Source organism: Accipiter gentilis, chromosome 6, assembly GCF_929443795.1.
Source record: "Accipiter gentilis chromosome 6, bAccGen1.1, whole genome shotgun sequence".
NCBI classification, from domain to species: Eukaryota; Metazoa; Chordata; class Aves; order Accipitriformes; family Accipitridae; genus Astur; species Astur gentilis.
The window spans coordinates 1584111-1599163 of record NC_064885.1 but is presented as its reverse complement, the minus strand read 5'-3'; the positions used below and the strand labels follow the sequence as shown (position 1 = coordinate 1599163).

Below are 15053 nucleotides of genomic sequence, written 5' to 3'. Positions count from 1 at the left end.
AAATCAAAAAAGCTATTTCTCTAATTTACAAAAGTTAACTTACATACCTAATTTCCCAGAATGTTTCTATAGGTGCATCAGGATTCCACAAGTCAATGCTGTCTAATTGGTGAAGAACTAGCAAGGCCTAAATTCAAAACAAAGTAGAGTTTCATTTAAAGGCAGAAATTTACAAAGTACATCAGCACAGGCAAAGAAATAGGTGCAATCACATATTAGTTACATTGTTTTAAAAACAACAAAAGATATAAAAAGCATTTTATACAGACAAACTAGAGTTCATTGTTAGTCCACGTCAAAAGTATTTAATTTAGTCTTCATTACATATTTATAATCCAAACGTAGTGGTTTTACCTTGTATTTCCATACAAATCCATAGCAGACACACAGATAAAATGTTTTTAAAAGATAGGTTTGGGCTTTAATATTTACTTAATGTCCAGCTGCAAAAAAATTAATGCAACCAATCCTATGTATATAAACTTCTAGTGACAACAACAAAACTTCTGCGGTTCAAGCTCTTTGCCAACTGAGGACAGGCAAATACTTTGCTCTTTGTAACCATTCCTTGCACAATTAAAAACTTGGATAAGAAGAGGTTCTGACCATATCCAAGAGTATACTGGTGAACTATGACCAAAACTTTAATCTCTGCTTTTGATTTAGTCATATTAACTACAAAAATTTCAAAAATCAACTACTTATAAATTAGTTGAAGACAATTTTCAGAAGAAATACATATCTGATAAAAATTAAACTGGTCAAAGGCTATAAACAAACAGAAAATTATTGATCAGAAGTTGTTTATCCTCAATTATATCAACCAACTACAGCAAACAAAACCTCTCCTCTTATGTCACCGATTACTTGGGGCTGTCTGATATGCAGGCAAATAAATTTTCCCTTTGGTGAAAATACAAGTTAAAGACAGAAATGTGGAAAGTCTTAGCTATTTTTTCCTGATAAATTTTAAAAAAAGTTTGGTGCAAAGGGATTGTTGGAGTACTGTTAAAAATGGCATTAAAAAAACCCCAAACAACCCATAGTGTTCTCCAACAATATTTAAGTAGTTATTTCAAGTTGCTTCCCAGCTTAAACAAATACTCCAGAACTTATTTAATAACCTACTAGTCAAAAACAGACATGAGAGGCCAATCCTCAGCTAGTTAAGCCAATAATCAAGTAGATTAGGGATCATGATCAATAAAAAAAAAAAATCAAGACTGAACACTGAAATTAAATTACATAATGGCCAAAACTATTCAATCTCTAAGTTCCTGTAAATGACCGTAAGAATGTTACTACCCAACATAAACTTCCCCTGAGACTTTCACACTGAAAGGGATTATTCTTATAGAAGAAATATGCTTGAATTCTACCATTAAACTATCAAGAAATAGGTATTTCATGTATCAATATGTAGTAGTATATTGAGACTAATTGTAGCAATTCTTGTTAAGGCAAGGTTTAACAAAAAAGCCTTAATTTACCTACTGAAATTCAACTATTTATGTAAAGCTTTAATAGCACGTAGGTGTAGTTAATCCTTTTTTCAGCTATCTGTGAAAACCTAAGACATGAAAGATGTCAATGAAGCACATATGCTACAGTGCACTTTTTAGAATGGGAATCTAAAGATGGCAGGATAACTGGCATGATGGATTGAAAAAAAAAAATATCTTTCCATTCCATTATGCACAAGAAGCTGAAGCCTTCCGTCTTTGTGCATGAAGTCCTCTGGAGACCCACCGTAGTGAAAAACATACAAATATTACAACTGAACTGGCAAAGTCACAGAATCAGCAACTTTGCATGGAAAGGCTAAAAATCATAATTAACTTTGGTGATTTGTTAGCTTCTTCAGTCAAAGCTGGTGGGAACAAGATTTCAGTAGCCTTAAAGTGTCCTATCCATCCCTCCCACATATACAACCTCCTCCAATTCACAACAGAATACAGGACCAGCCACCGCATTAGGCTTTTTTCTCACAGCCATTTAGAAAATACAGAAGAGAAAGGGCGAGCTTAATGGTGCTCTCTGCAAAGATGGAACAGAGGAACTGTCAAGCTGTGTTTGATCAACACCAGGGATGAACAAACCATATGAAGAGGTGCAGGGTAGTCACAAGAGGCAGTAGGAATTTATTTTTTTAAATTTTCTTACAGGCTTCTCCTGTAAAACTTTCAGTGCAGAAGGCATTTAGAAAAAGATCAATAGAGACCAAACTCTAAAACACAGGACTTCACAGCTAATCAATACTCAGAGCTTCTACAAAAGCCTTGATTTGTCCGCATACTAATCATTTCGCATAGAGACCATTTACCCCTTACCTCCATGGCTTCTTGTGCTATATCTGGCATACTGGATTGGGGAACGAGTTGTACAAGGCCTGTAATTAATTCAGCCGTGCTACCTTGTGTCTCGGGCCCTTGCTTCCTTGGATTCTAAACAGCAAAAAGGAAAGCAAGTTTAAGTTGTAAAACTTTATTTAATGACTGACCATGTTTCTGACTGCTACAGCAGCATTCCTGTAATTAAACTAGGTGGATTTCTGGATCTCTAAGAGTACCTCTTTTTTTTTTAAGCTATGAAAGCTATGATACCCCTTGCATATCATATCTTTGACATAATTGAAATATTTTTAAATTAAACAATAAACATATCTGAGAAAATGGAAGATCTAAGATCACATCTGCCTTACTTATTGAAATTATGACTCATTTCCCCCCACTTCTCATTTTAATTTTCTTCTTGTTCTACTCCCCTCTCCCCCACCCCACCCCCCCCTTCAGAGTCAGAGCTTTGTGCTCCCTTTCATTGTATTGCTCTGGTTCTGTAAAATTTCTTACAGTTTCTTTTTGGTTTTGAATTTTTCCTTTGAAAGCACAGAAGCATTACAACCAGAGAAAAGAACAAGTAGGGAAGTATCCTAGATGCTAGGTTTATGGTTTTAATTTTTATTCATTTAGTAGCTTCAAAAGTAAATTTTATTATGAATGAATAGTATGATATACTTACACACAGCAAAAGCTTTGGATCAGCATGGATCAGTTTTACCAAGGATAAAAGCAAAAACTTGTAGCTTCTAGTTTCCAAATCAGTAGGTTTTTCTTTAAATTTAAGGCTTGTCATTTTCTCCTTAAATGTAAGACTCTGACAGAAGGAAAAACCACAGTCATTGTCAGTAAGGTAGTCTACATAGTAGTTAACATTAAACATCTTAGGAAGTGCATTGCTTTTATAATCTATAATTCATGAAAAAGTATATGAAGTTCACTCAAGTATAGCTGCATAGCTTTCTACTTAAAATGCCCTTTTACATATGCATATGCTAACACTTTATTATATCTTTAAAGTTTCCTTAAGAATTGTTTCAGTGAGCTGCATGTGGACATAAGAAAAGTTTTGCATAAGACAAACAGTGGCAAAAGAAAAATGGATAAAATGACCAGAAAGAATTTACAGGGATTTTCTCTGGTCTGCAAAAGAAATAAAAAGAAATGTTTCCAAGTAAGCTTGAATACATGAGAGGGTAGGGAACTTTTTTCCCCAAGGCAAAATATTCTCTTTATTTTCTGCCATAATCACAGTCTGGATGATAGCATTTTCATCTCTATGACCTCTGGAAAATAAACCTTTCAGTTTTCACAAGGTACACCATGCATCGCTTAAATAAAACAAATCTAGCTTCATCTGAAAAATCAGTAAACTACTTCTGTAGCAGTCAACTTCCTTATGTGAAATGGAGGACATATTAAGGTAGTTATTGAGAGTTCACTTAAGGTATTTTGGTTTGACTCCAGTGTGAACTATATCATATTCTACCACTGCTGTTCACACAACAGAATCCAGGTAGCAATATGACCAATACATTTAACAAATAGTCACACAGAGCGTTGGCTGTGAAATAAATGTATATGGTTGCTACTGGTTGAGAGGATTTAAAAAGTTGAGTTTATGCTTCAATCCTACAGTGTGCACAACCCTTCAAAGTGAACCACCCTGCTGTATGACAATAAACTGCAGTTTCTGCATCTCAACAAAAATAATCTGGATGCATGCTAAAGTCTGTGAAAAATTATATATACATAAAGTGTGTGTATGTGTATATATACATATACATAAATACATATATTAAAAAAATGTGAACTTTCATTAATTGGTCCCCAGTATGTCCAAAGAAAAAAGGATTTTCATCTCTCTCCAGTAAGTTTACAGAATTTATATTTTCATTGATTTTAATCTTATATCAGCAGGGGTTAAATTAGTATTTTTGCTTCCATCTACCAAAACAGTTACGACGCAGTAACTTGGACAAAAAAATTGTCATTGTGGATTATCAACACAAGACAGAATACAATGCTCTTTAGAAACACAGCTTTTTAAACTATTTTGTCTACTTTACTATTTGAGAAGATCTCAGTAACATGAACTTGTTTCTCATTTTCACTAAGCTTATAAGTTTTGAACAACAACAACAACAACAACAAAAAACCTAGCTGGAAATCATCCTCAAGGTAATTGAAGGAGATATGACATTGTATAATGAAATTCTACAAGAAATTAGAACCTCATGCTACTTCCCTAAATAGTTATTGTGAAAATATACAGAATAAAATCTCCCACATAAAAAGCATCCAATCAAGAAATTGATACCACACTGGTACAGGTAAGTAATTCTGTGCTAAACCTTAGTTTGCTACAGTTAAGGGAATTCTGAGAAGAGGCACGTGGCAAAAGAAGCTGCTTTGTTTCTGTGAAGCAATTTATTTACTTCATACAATCAAAACTAAAGACTATCAATAAACAGAGACATGACTGCTCTCTGCTAATACATCAAGGGGGTAAACACTGATTTGAAGCTAACAGACAACACCGGAACAAGAACAAAAGGGGGTAAGTTAGACATAAATAAGTTTAGGCTGGAAATTAGAAAACAGTTCTAACCACCAGAGCAGGGAGATTCTGGAAGAGCATCATGATGTCAAAGTAGGGGGCAGGAAGAAAAGAACAGAACCAACCAAAAGCCTTTCCTTCTAGGAAGGAGCTCAACTGGTTGCGAAAGGGATCGCCTTGCAATGGCCAAGAGCGGCGCTGAAGAGGTCTCCTCCCGTCCTACGTTCTTACGTAAAACATGCTACCTTCTGTATCCCAGGTGAAGTGAGGTGACTGCAGTGGTAACTATGCACAGAAAAGTCAGAGCAAGGAAAGGCTTTTCTGCGGTAGTTACAATGGGTCATACTTACAGCAACAGAGGCCCACTGCCATGCAAAACAGTGACTGGTTGGCATCTGACCATGTGAGCGACAGCAGCCAATAAGAACGGAAAATAAGAAGCAGAAGACAAAGCACCACCAATCAATGTCAGAGTTGCCATTACAATACCCCTGGTATTTTCTCAACAGATGAATATATACACATTAAAAGCAAGTTAAACATGTTGTAGCTTTCAACTAAAGGTATTTTGATCATTTGCTTTCATTTGAGAAGCCCAATAGGAATATTGTCATGTATCATTTTAGGCCTTCTAAAACAATCGACCAAGTTCACTTTACACATCGCAAGTCCTAAATGGGAAGTTCAAAAGAAAGGCAACGCAGCTGCATGTGGACTTACTAAAAAAAATTTGGATGATCTACAAATTTGAATTTACTCAAGACTTTTTCCAAGACAACCAAGAACATTGGCTTTATTTCATAATGCTTGAAAAATCTCTTACTTTGTTGCTGTCACCAAGACCAAACAGTCAACTTGCTCAACAGAAAGCAAGCAAGACAAATGAGGAGATACTCATGCCAATCATGATAAAAGCATTGCAGTTTTCAGAAATTACCTTCACATACAAAATGCTTTTGGTTTTCATACTAAACAAGAACGGTCATATTACCTAGCTATTCACACAGCAAGAAAGCTTAAAACGAACAGTTAGCCACAGAGGACAGTTACAGAAGAATTACTTCTATGTTGCCAGTTTAAAAGCAGCATGAAAACTGAGAAACATACATCACTAACTGACTAGAAACAGTCAATACACCAAAACCTGCAAGGTTTACCAAGCATGTATGGCGCTCTGTTGCTTTTTGGATTGCAATGTTCTTCCCCCCTCTAGTTTCCAGTCTAAAGTTAATGAATAAAAAAGCTGGAATGGAATGGAGACACAGGAGAAACAACAGGTTTGTGTTTTAACAGCTTCTTTAGAAGTCTTACCGGAGTCATGCGAATTGCTGGATGTGCCCCACAGCCTTGAATAGCTTTGTGAAGCGTCTCACTGAACATGCTGCGAAGCTCCACGGAATGGCAGTACACAGCATCGATCTTGGGCCACCAGTCCAATGCAGACTAGAACGAAAATACAGAAATGCTCAAAAGTTAAACTGGTAATATGAGAGTTAGATTATGATTTATTTTAGACCTGTAGAAGTTACAAAAACTGTAGTATAACTAACCTTTACACACGAGTACTTTACACGGTATTACCGATATGTTAATTTTGCATTCTCATGCATAAAACTCATAATATTTAAATGAGTTGCAAGAGAAGTAGTACTTCCAACTTAGCTGCTTACTGTATTACCCTTCTTTCTGAACAAGCACAAATGCTGAAACTGTAAATGCAAGAAACCATGGTAGATTTCAGGATACTGAATGCTAATAAGTAATACTTCAAAACAAACAATGTGCACTCAATTCATTGTGATACAGCTTTTCAGACACTATCAAGCACTTTGGAAGTACCAATTTTCCGTTTTGTTTAGTGTATTACTCCACCACAAATAATGCTGCTGTAGATGGGGTGATGTTTCTCCACTATTTGTCAAAGTGCCTAATACTTTTTTTAATATAGTGTTTTCATTATGATGTTGGGATAAATGAAATAGAAAGTGTTATGTAAATTAAGCAAGGCTGTTTGCTCAACACTGACTGATGCTGTTTCCATACTGATCAGGAAAGTATTCTGAACAATACAAAAAACTGAAGTTGTATTTTAGTGACTTGAAGTACAATAACAAATTGAAGTTGAATAACTGCACAAACTTTCGAAATATATTTGGCACTCAGCATTTACTACAATTTTATACTATTTAAATTCATACTGGATCAAATCCCTGAGCAAAACCATGAGGCCAGCTCTTCCCCTAAGTTCCCCCGTCAATACACCAGAAGTTGCAGAAGGTGGTGTAACTATGCATGTCCTGGGAGTGTTTTTCATGTATCAGTAATACAGTAGCTATTATAAAACCAGGGAACATAAAATTTATTTGTCATCCTACATTAGAGGGTATTAAAACATATTTGTACTGAAATTTTATACTGGAATACAAGCTCTCAAACTGGGAATCCAAGTAGTGGACAGTGTGAACAAAGATTTTTACATCCTTTCTTACTAGCAAGCAACTCTTGCTGCACGGATACAGGCAACAAGATTTGGTCTACTATTCAAATTGTATTTAACAAGCAGATACTGATATGAATAAAAGCCACAGATTGCTGGGCTGATTAAATACTTTCAGAACTTACATTTGTGATTATTCGGTGGAGCGAATTTACCAGCACATAATGAAATGTTGATGGGGAATTCTGTGCCAAGCAGATCTACAATAAAAATACATAAAAGCCACTTAGGAACATCTTTGTCTTTGCCATCTCTCTTATCACACTAAATAACACACTGGAGCCTTTTTATTAAATTGACAAAGCTGTCAAATCTAAGCAAGAGCAAGTCTAATAAGCTAAGAAAAGGTTTATAAAAACATGCACGGATTTATTACTAAGGTGTATTTATACAGTTGAACTTATTTATGAGCTTCCAGCTGCTGTTAGCGTATCTTTTATAACTCACAGGTCATCAATAGTATGTGGAGAATGACTTACCAGTAAGTAGTGTTCTCACCTTAAAGTGTTGGTTATTGTGAGGGTTTATGCGGAAGCAGGAAACTAAGCAGTCAATCATAAGGTCTACATCTGCATTTTGATTGCCTCTTGAAAAAGGTTTGCTTGGATTAAACAGCAAATTCTATATATTTAAAACAAAACAAAACAAAAAAATATATATATATATAGATCAGATACCAAGATTATTCTTGTCTACTTTCAATACAAAACTTTCCACTGAAAACCACTATAATATTCAATTAAGGAGAAATTAAAAGTTTATTTCAGTATTTTAAAATTGAAATTTCTTCATTGCAATTAGGAAACTGACATTTTTACCTTAAGATCTACTACCATGGACTGCACTAGTAGGAAAATGACAGAATTATCTTCCCAGTTGATGTAGGTAGATGCTTTGCACAGTTTAACACAAGCAATAGCAGCACTTTCAGTCAGCTGTCTGCTCCCACTGTGGCCCGCAAGCGCTTTCCTGAGATTGTCCAGGAACAGTTTCTGCAGAATTAAAAAATCAGGAATAGTTAACCAGAGCTTTGGTAATCTGTGTTCAGGGTTTTTAGATCCTTAAATATTAAAAGCAAACAACACTGCATTTTCTGATGAGAAATCATGGATATTGGGATTGCAAAAACCAACTTGATGCAGCATTCTGGAGAAACGTTACATTTAAAGACATTTATTTTGAACAATCTAGGGCAATCAGAATGGCACAACGATAGATGGTTGTTTACTCTTAACCACAACATTTGCAGCCACATCAAATTAAACATCTGCCACAGGTACTGCAATTATGGAACACACAGTACACACATTGCAGAAACTGAGAATAGTACAATACAGGCCAGCTAGAAGCAATGCTAAGTTTGCTACTGGTGGAGGCAGGGGAAATCACAACACTGGGACTCCGATCTCCAAGGAGATGTAAAAGTTCTGAAATAACATTGTTTGGGACATACTGTCTGTATGAATTATTGGCAGTGAAAGAACATATGTCAGGTGAGAACTTAAAAAGGGTGCATAAATTTACATATGGAATTGTAATGTGCTTTTTAGGCAGGAAAGACAAAATAAAATATACCTGAAATACAGAATAAGCAAAACCAAGCATCGTCTAGAAATCAGAACCAGAATTCAGATACTTTTCTTCTCTTACCTTGTTCATTTTCGTTTCCTCTACCACATCCTTTGCTATATCTTGGATTATCTCTGGACACAGGACCAGGAGTATGATTTGCAGTGGCCAAACTGCTGCTTTACGTTTTGTGCTTTCAGCAAAGCCATCCACTAAGTCAAACAACTTCTCTGCACAATCTGCATAAAAGGTAATCCCAAGTTCAATACCAATTTTAATTATGAAAAGATAAAGAATAGGTATAAAACAGCAGAAGAATAGCTCCACCTACACAGAAAAAAAAAAGTTCTGTTTTGCACATTATTGGCATGCTACTGGGGATAAAATGGTCTCAACCCAGTTAAAGACATGGTTTACCAGAAAATATAAATTTTCCTCTCTTTCTGACTAGCGACAAATACAGGTGATGTTCTCTAAGTTTTTCTCCTGTATCAAGATGAAAAATATATATTTAAAGAGCTTCCATCTTTTGGATTTTATCTCTTTGTGTTGTGAACCACAAAATGAATCTCTTTAAAAGGTGAGTCAGGAGAGAAAACAGATAGCAATATATCCTTGCCTGCCCTGACAAAGGTTGACAGAAATTTGTTTATTTTAAGGCTGCACAAGAAGCAAAGAGGGCACAAAATGCAAGTGAATGCAGGGACGTCTGAGAAACCAACTTTCGAACACTATGTCATTTGTTATGCCTTACCAGCCATATCAGTCTGTGGTGTTTGATACAGCTTTGTAAATTCATCAGGATAGTTTTCCACCCAGTTCCAAAATGCCTGCAGATAATGCAAAACATCTTTACATTCCAGAGCTTAAAAATATTTTTTCGGAATTATGTATTTAAATGAAGAGAGATTTTACTCTTACTTCTAATCACTCAACATTTCTTACAAAACATATACGCAAAGGGATGCACCAACTTATATTTGGTAGTAAATTACTGAATTGTAACTATTCCTAAATTAGATAAAGTCTGCAAACAAGCAATGAAACCAAATATTAAAATACTTACCTTTTCAAGACTGTTGATAACAGCTAACTGAGCTACTTTCTTAAGGGCTTTAAACTTGAAAACAGTCTCTGTAAAGGTAAAACATTTCTGCATTTAGAAAAGAAGCTTGGTTCTAAAAAGCAACACAGATCATAAAAAGACATTTGAAGTGCAAAGCAATTTTTAAACCAATGTCTTTATGCTACTTTTAAAAAATATTTTGGTAAATATATGACTATTTGGAGTAAAACACAGCAATGAAAAGATACGCATATCAATACCATTGTGTCATCTCTAACTAGACATATTCAGATGAAAATATTTCAAAACACAGGCTCAAATCATACCTTGCAAGAGTCGTTTTAGTTTTGAACAATCCACACTGATGTACTGTAAAAGTTCAATATCATGAACATCAGCATTATCTTCTGAACAAACAGTCAGTTCCTGTAATCTAAAAATATGCAAAGTAAACTAACTTCTCAATCAGATTATGTCAGATCTGTATGAACACATACCTATGATTCTATACATTTGAATAGCAGGGGAATATTATGTGATCTCCTCATGTTATACGACCTCCTCAGATAAACTTTTCCAGGTTTAGAAATGAAAGATGGATCTTGCATGATTAAGAGTTAATATTATTGTCTTATTCCATCCTCATACTGAAAATGGATCTAGAAATACAAGTGATGAGTCTTACAAGATACCAATACCATCTGGTGATAGTCTGTTTATGCCCAAGATTTGCCTAAATCCTTCTGTTATCTACCATACTGTAGCAGTAATCTTGTCATCTTTTCAACTAAATATTACATTCATGGCATCATAACACCTTTAGACTACTGCTCCTTAACAGCGAGTCTTGCCCCAGCTAACTTCTCCAGAGTAAAGCCGTGACTCATGGTACTTAATATCGCTGAAGTGAGCTACTGCAACTCTTTGTAAGCTAAAGAAGGTCCATGTTTTTCTGGCCTAAACAAACAGGATGAAGTTTCATCATACCAGTTTAAACACAATGGCATCTTTTCACACTTTTGTATTAGATGGTTTACTAAACATCTCATCAGATATCAAGCCTCTAATAACTAAATCATATGTTCTCAAAAACTAAAGATTGCCCTATCTTGTTCCAAAGCTACAGATGTGTTTTAGACATGGAATGTGATTTCTAGTACTACACACAAAAGCAGTTCTTCATTTCTTCAACGCCAGGGAAACTTTAACAGCCCTCACTGGGAATGGGAAGGTCCCCACTGCTGTGCTTTTCGTGCCAAAAATCCCCCAGCTGCTGTACAAGGCCTAGAAATATGCCTAAACAGGAAGCACAGGTCAAAAGATCAGCAATGCTAACTGTCGGCAAGCTGACCCCTGTGGAGATCAGCAACAATTGGTCGAATATTTAACTATTTATGTACAAGCCATCTTGAAGTGAAAAACAGGTTAGGGGGAAAAGCACTATGTTCCAGCTCAAATGGACAGTAAGAAGGGCTTTGGAGCTTGAGAACTAAACCATGCTACAGACATACAAATAAATACAAATCCAGGGAATAGATTCAAAGACTGTCAAAAAATGTCAACTGAAAAATACTTCCTACAAAAGGAGCAAAAGAAATTGTTTCCATTTCCATAAGCAACAAAACATAATCAACCTATTGTGTAAAACCACATCCTCCATGCTAGCTGCCAAGTCCATGTTCTTGAAACAGAAGTTATTAAAGGCTCGGTAAAAGTTTTTAAAATACTTAAAATTTCAAATTATTAAATTAGACTGATTTCTAAAATGCAAATGTTTTCCAAAATGTTGGAATGGTACTGTTTTACATTATAAGGAATATATAAATCTTTGTTTCAATTAAATTGGCACTCATTGCTATGCAACCACATAAGGCTGTGCAAACTCCACTTCTAACAAATCAAGGATGATATTAGCTATAACAACGTGGGATAAGAACTAAGCTACTTCAAGCAACTTTCAAAAAACATCAAAGTATTTCAGTAATGAAAAGCTTAATACACAACTCTAGTGGACTGGCAAATGCTGAAGCATCAGAAGGATCTGGAACAGGGCAAAAAGAGCAAAGAATAGATGGAAACTTTAGGCCTGTCTCCTCACTTAGAATAGCAGAAAAGACAGTTATTTTTACAGTAAATGTTCTGTGAAACTCAAGTCAGTCAGAAGACAAATGGGTCTTTTCAAACAACTAACAAACAGTCTAGCTGTTTTGTCCCCTTCAGGCATAAGATAGATTTAACATAAAAGCCTTCAAGCAGGTAAAATTAGGAAGGAAAACAGCCTGGGGCCTCCAACAGAGCTGTAGACAATCAGAAATTTTGCATTCTAAATTCATAAGTAAATGGATACAACCCGCTATCTGCGGCATCATTTTTTTCCACAACACCTTGCACACACAAGAATTTAATTGACTTAGTCAGCTGAGTTATCATTATTTTCACTCTACAACAGTATTTGCCTTGTACTTATGAAAGCAGATTTTAAAAAGCAATAAATGCAGCTCACAGAAAATATGCTGGCAGTAATCTAAAGTGGATATGAAACAGGTTCATTTTGTAACCTGAAACTCAAGTAAAATTTTGAAAGGTAGAGGGAGTTTAACTTAAGAACTATCTTGTTAAATATCATTTAAACAGTTAACTTTTCTGAAATTAGAAAAACTACAACTCATTGCAGATGTTCTAGACACCAGTATGTAGCAGATCATCCAATATACCAAGTCAGGCTACTGAAAAACACCTACCTGGTGGAAATGCGGCTGAACACAGCATTAAAGTTATTGCAGCTAAGAGAAAAAAGAACCCCAGAGGCAGAATTACGTAGTTCAGCTGCATGCTGGTTCCCTTCACGGTAAGTGTGGATGAAGTGGCAGATTTCTGGCAGCAACTGTTTTACCAGCATAGTCTCATCTAGTCGCATGGTATCCTTTGGTTGCTAAAAATAAACATTCAGTATTTCATGAAATTACGTTTTGGAGGCTTGGAGGCAAAAAAAAAAATGGAGCATCTGCCACTAGTAGGCACAGGACCTGAATTTAAACTTCTATTTCTGCCTGCAGGCAGACCACTGACCATAGTCTAAGTAGTCTACACAGAAAAGGTTTCTTTCCATTTAAACAATAACTCATATCATTCAAACCATCTTACATTTTCAGTTAAGTCTCCAAAATATGTAGGATACCAAGTTGATCAATGTCATCAAGCATCAAGCAAAATATCAAACTAATTTTTTAAGTAAAACACATTCCTGTTATGATGAATGCCCTCTGTTGATCCATGTAAAGTATTAGCAGTAGAGCGTTAACTATCTTGGCTTTGAATGGAAGCTCAAAGGGCAAAGACCCACCCTTACTTCTCTTTTGGGTAGTATTCTAACCACTATATTTTGACAGCAAATACTTAATATAAAAAAATGAACCAAAAAAGAGGTGCTTCTCCCTTGCTCTTGCCCAGGATTGCTCTATATGAGTCAAAAAAGGCTTAACTTTTCCTGCAAAAGAAAAAAATAATTTTTGCCAGTTTGCACAGTATGAGACATAAGGAAACTATTTACAAAAGAATTCAAAGCGAAACTTTGCTCTACTAAGAGCAAGTTTTAACAGAAGGGTCAGCATTAAAGCTTTCTAAAATTCTACCAATGAATTTACCATAGGGAATTGGGAAGTTTCAGAGACTCCCACTTAGTTGACCTGAGTCCTGTTGCCATGAGAACTTGATGAAACATTGAGCAAGAACAGCGAGCAAGAAATAGGTCTGAAGATATCACAGAACACAACGCTCTTTGTATAGAACTTTGGCTCAGTCTTATTAAACATATACTGGCTCAACTTGCTCTCATTTGAATTGACAAAGCAAGAAGTATTCAGCACAATTTTAGGCTATTCAAATATCATCATCTATCAGGAAAAAACCACTAACATTTCAAACAAAAGGCATATAAGAAATATTTTAGAAGAACTGATTTCTGAAGTTAAAACAGTTTTTTTGACTCAGTGCAAAGACACCAAGTGCCCAAAAGAGGTATTTACCCCAGCTGTAAAAGCTGAAAATTATTCTGGAAAATTTATTTACCTGGCTCTTTTGTGAATTTAGAAGAATCCACCATTATTCAGACTGTTTTAGTACTGTAATGTAAGATATGCCGCTTGACAAATCTAACCATAATAAGGTCATTACCTTATAAAGAAAGAACCTTCAAAAACTGTTGCAGTGAAACAGCAAAGAGCTTAGATGATTTCATGACATTCATCCAGGAATACAGCTTTAAAAAAAAAATTCCTTTCGTGTTAAAGGAATAAAACATTGCAAATTTTGCTCACAGTGAAGTTTGGCTTTGCAATTATACAGTTTAGCACAGTAAGTTGTACAACCGTTTACATCCCAAAGGTAATAGCAAACTGCCTTGCAGCACAACTCTGATTGGAAACCTCAGGACTGGACTCCCAGTGGAAGTTTGGACATGGTCAACTAATGTAATCTAGGAAACACCTGCAAAAGTAATCTTTAGAATAGCGATAGCAAAGTTTCTGCTGTATATACAAGTACATGAAAAATTACTTCAGCAAATGAAAGTTTTAAGAAATGTAAAGAAAAATCAACACTGTACGCAAAAAACTTAATAGCATAAAACTGAAATACTTGTATGGAATTATCTGCTACCTTTAACATGATTTACTATCCCATTACTTTTTCTGTTTAAATTGTGGGATGAAAATGTTTTGATGCATCTAATCAAGAAATACTGAGCAGAATATGCCACAAGCATTCAAAACTTATAAAAATCTAGTGAAGCTTCATAATCACACCTAATTCTTCACTTGGGTTTGTGTCGTCCCTTACTCCAGTTCACACATGTCTCTGAGTACAGTCATCCAGTTGCCTGCAATTCTTTTTAACAAATTATTAAAAGAAAATAATCATTATATAACTCCACAAATTAGTTGAATAGTAGGAAGGGCAAATTCAAAAGTTTACTTGGATCTATTTAGCTGAAAACAGATCACTAATTTTAGGCAAGAAAAAAGTACC

General features: G+C 35.3%; 1 protein-coding gene across 12 annotated transcripts in view; it reads right to left on the bottom strand.

Moving 5' to 3' along the window:
- Window positions 1-15053, bottom strand: part of NF1 (neurofibromin 1) — a 104515-nt gene that overhangs the window by 76269 nt on the left and 13193 nt on the right. For 11 of the 12 annotated variants that reach the window (XR_007506396.1, XR_007506397.1, XR_007506398.1 and 8 more), the window contains exons 4-15: window positions 12770-12960; window positions 10355-10461; window positions 10029-10096; window positions 9717-9792; window positions 9044-9201; window positions 8212-8385; window positions 7892-8014; window positions 7519-7593; window positions 6208-6339; window positions 3019-3153; window positions 2331-2444; window positions 48-127 (exon numbers count right to left, since the gene is read on the bottom strand). Coding sequence is in view for 8 of the 12 variants with exons in the window: in XM_049803341.1 (XP_049659298.1) it covers window positions 48-127; window positions 2331-2444; window positions 3019-3153; window positions 6208-6339; window positions 7519-7593; window positions 7892-8014; window positions 8212-8385; window positions 9044-9201; window positions 9717-9792; window positions 10029-10096; window positions 10355-10461; window positions 12770-12960 (1433 nt within the window). In the remaining 4 variants the exon portion in view is untranslated. Of the gene's footprint in view, window positions 1-47; window positions 128-2330; window positions 2445-3018; window positions 3154-5246; window positions 5292-6207; window positions 6340-7518; window positions 7594-7891; window positions 8015-8211; window positions 8386-9043; window positions 9202-9716; window positions 9793-10028; window positions 10097-10354; window positions 10462-12769; window positions 12961-15053 lie in introns of all 12 variants that reach the window. The other variant, XM_049803348.1, reaches the window with a different exon arrangement.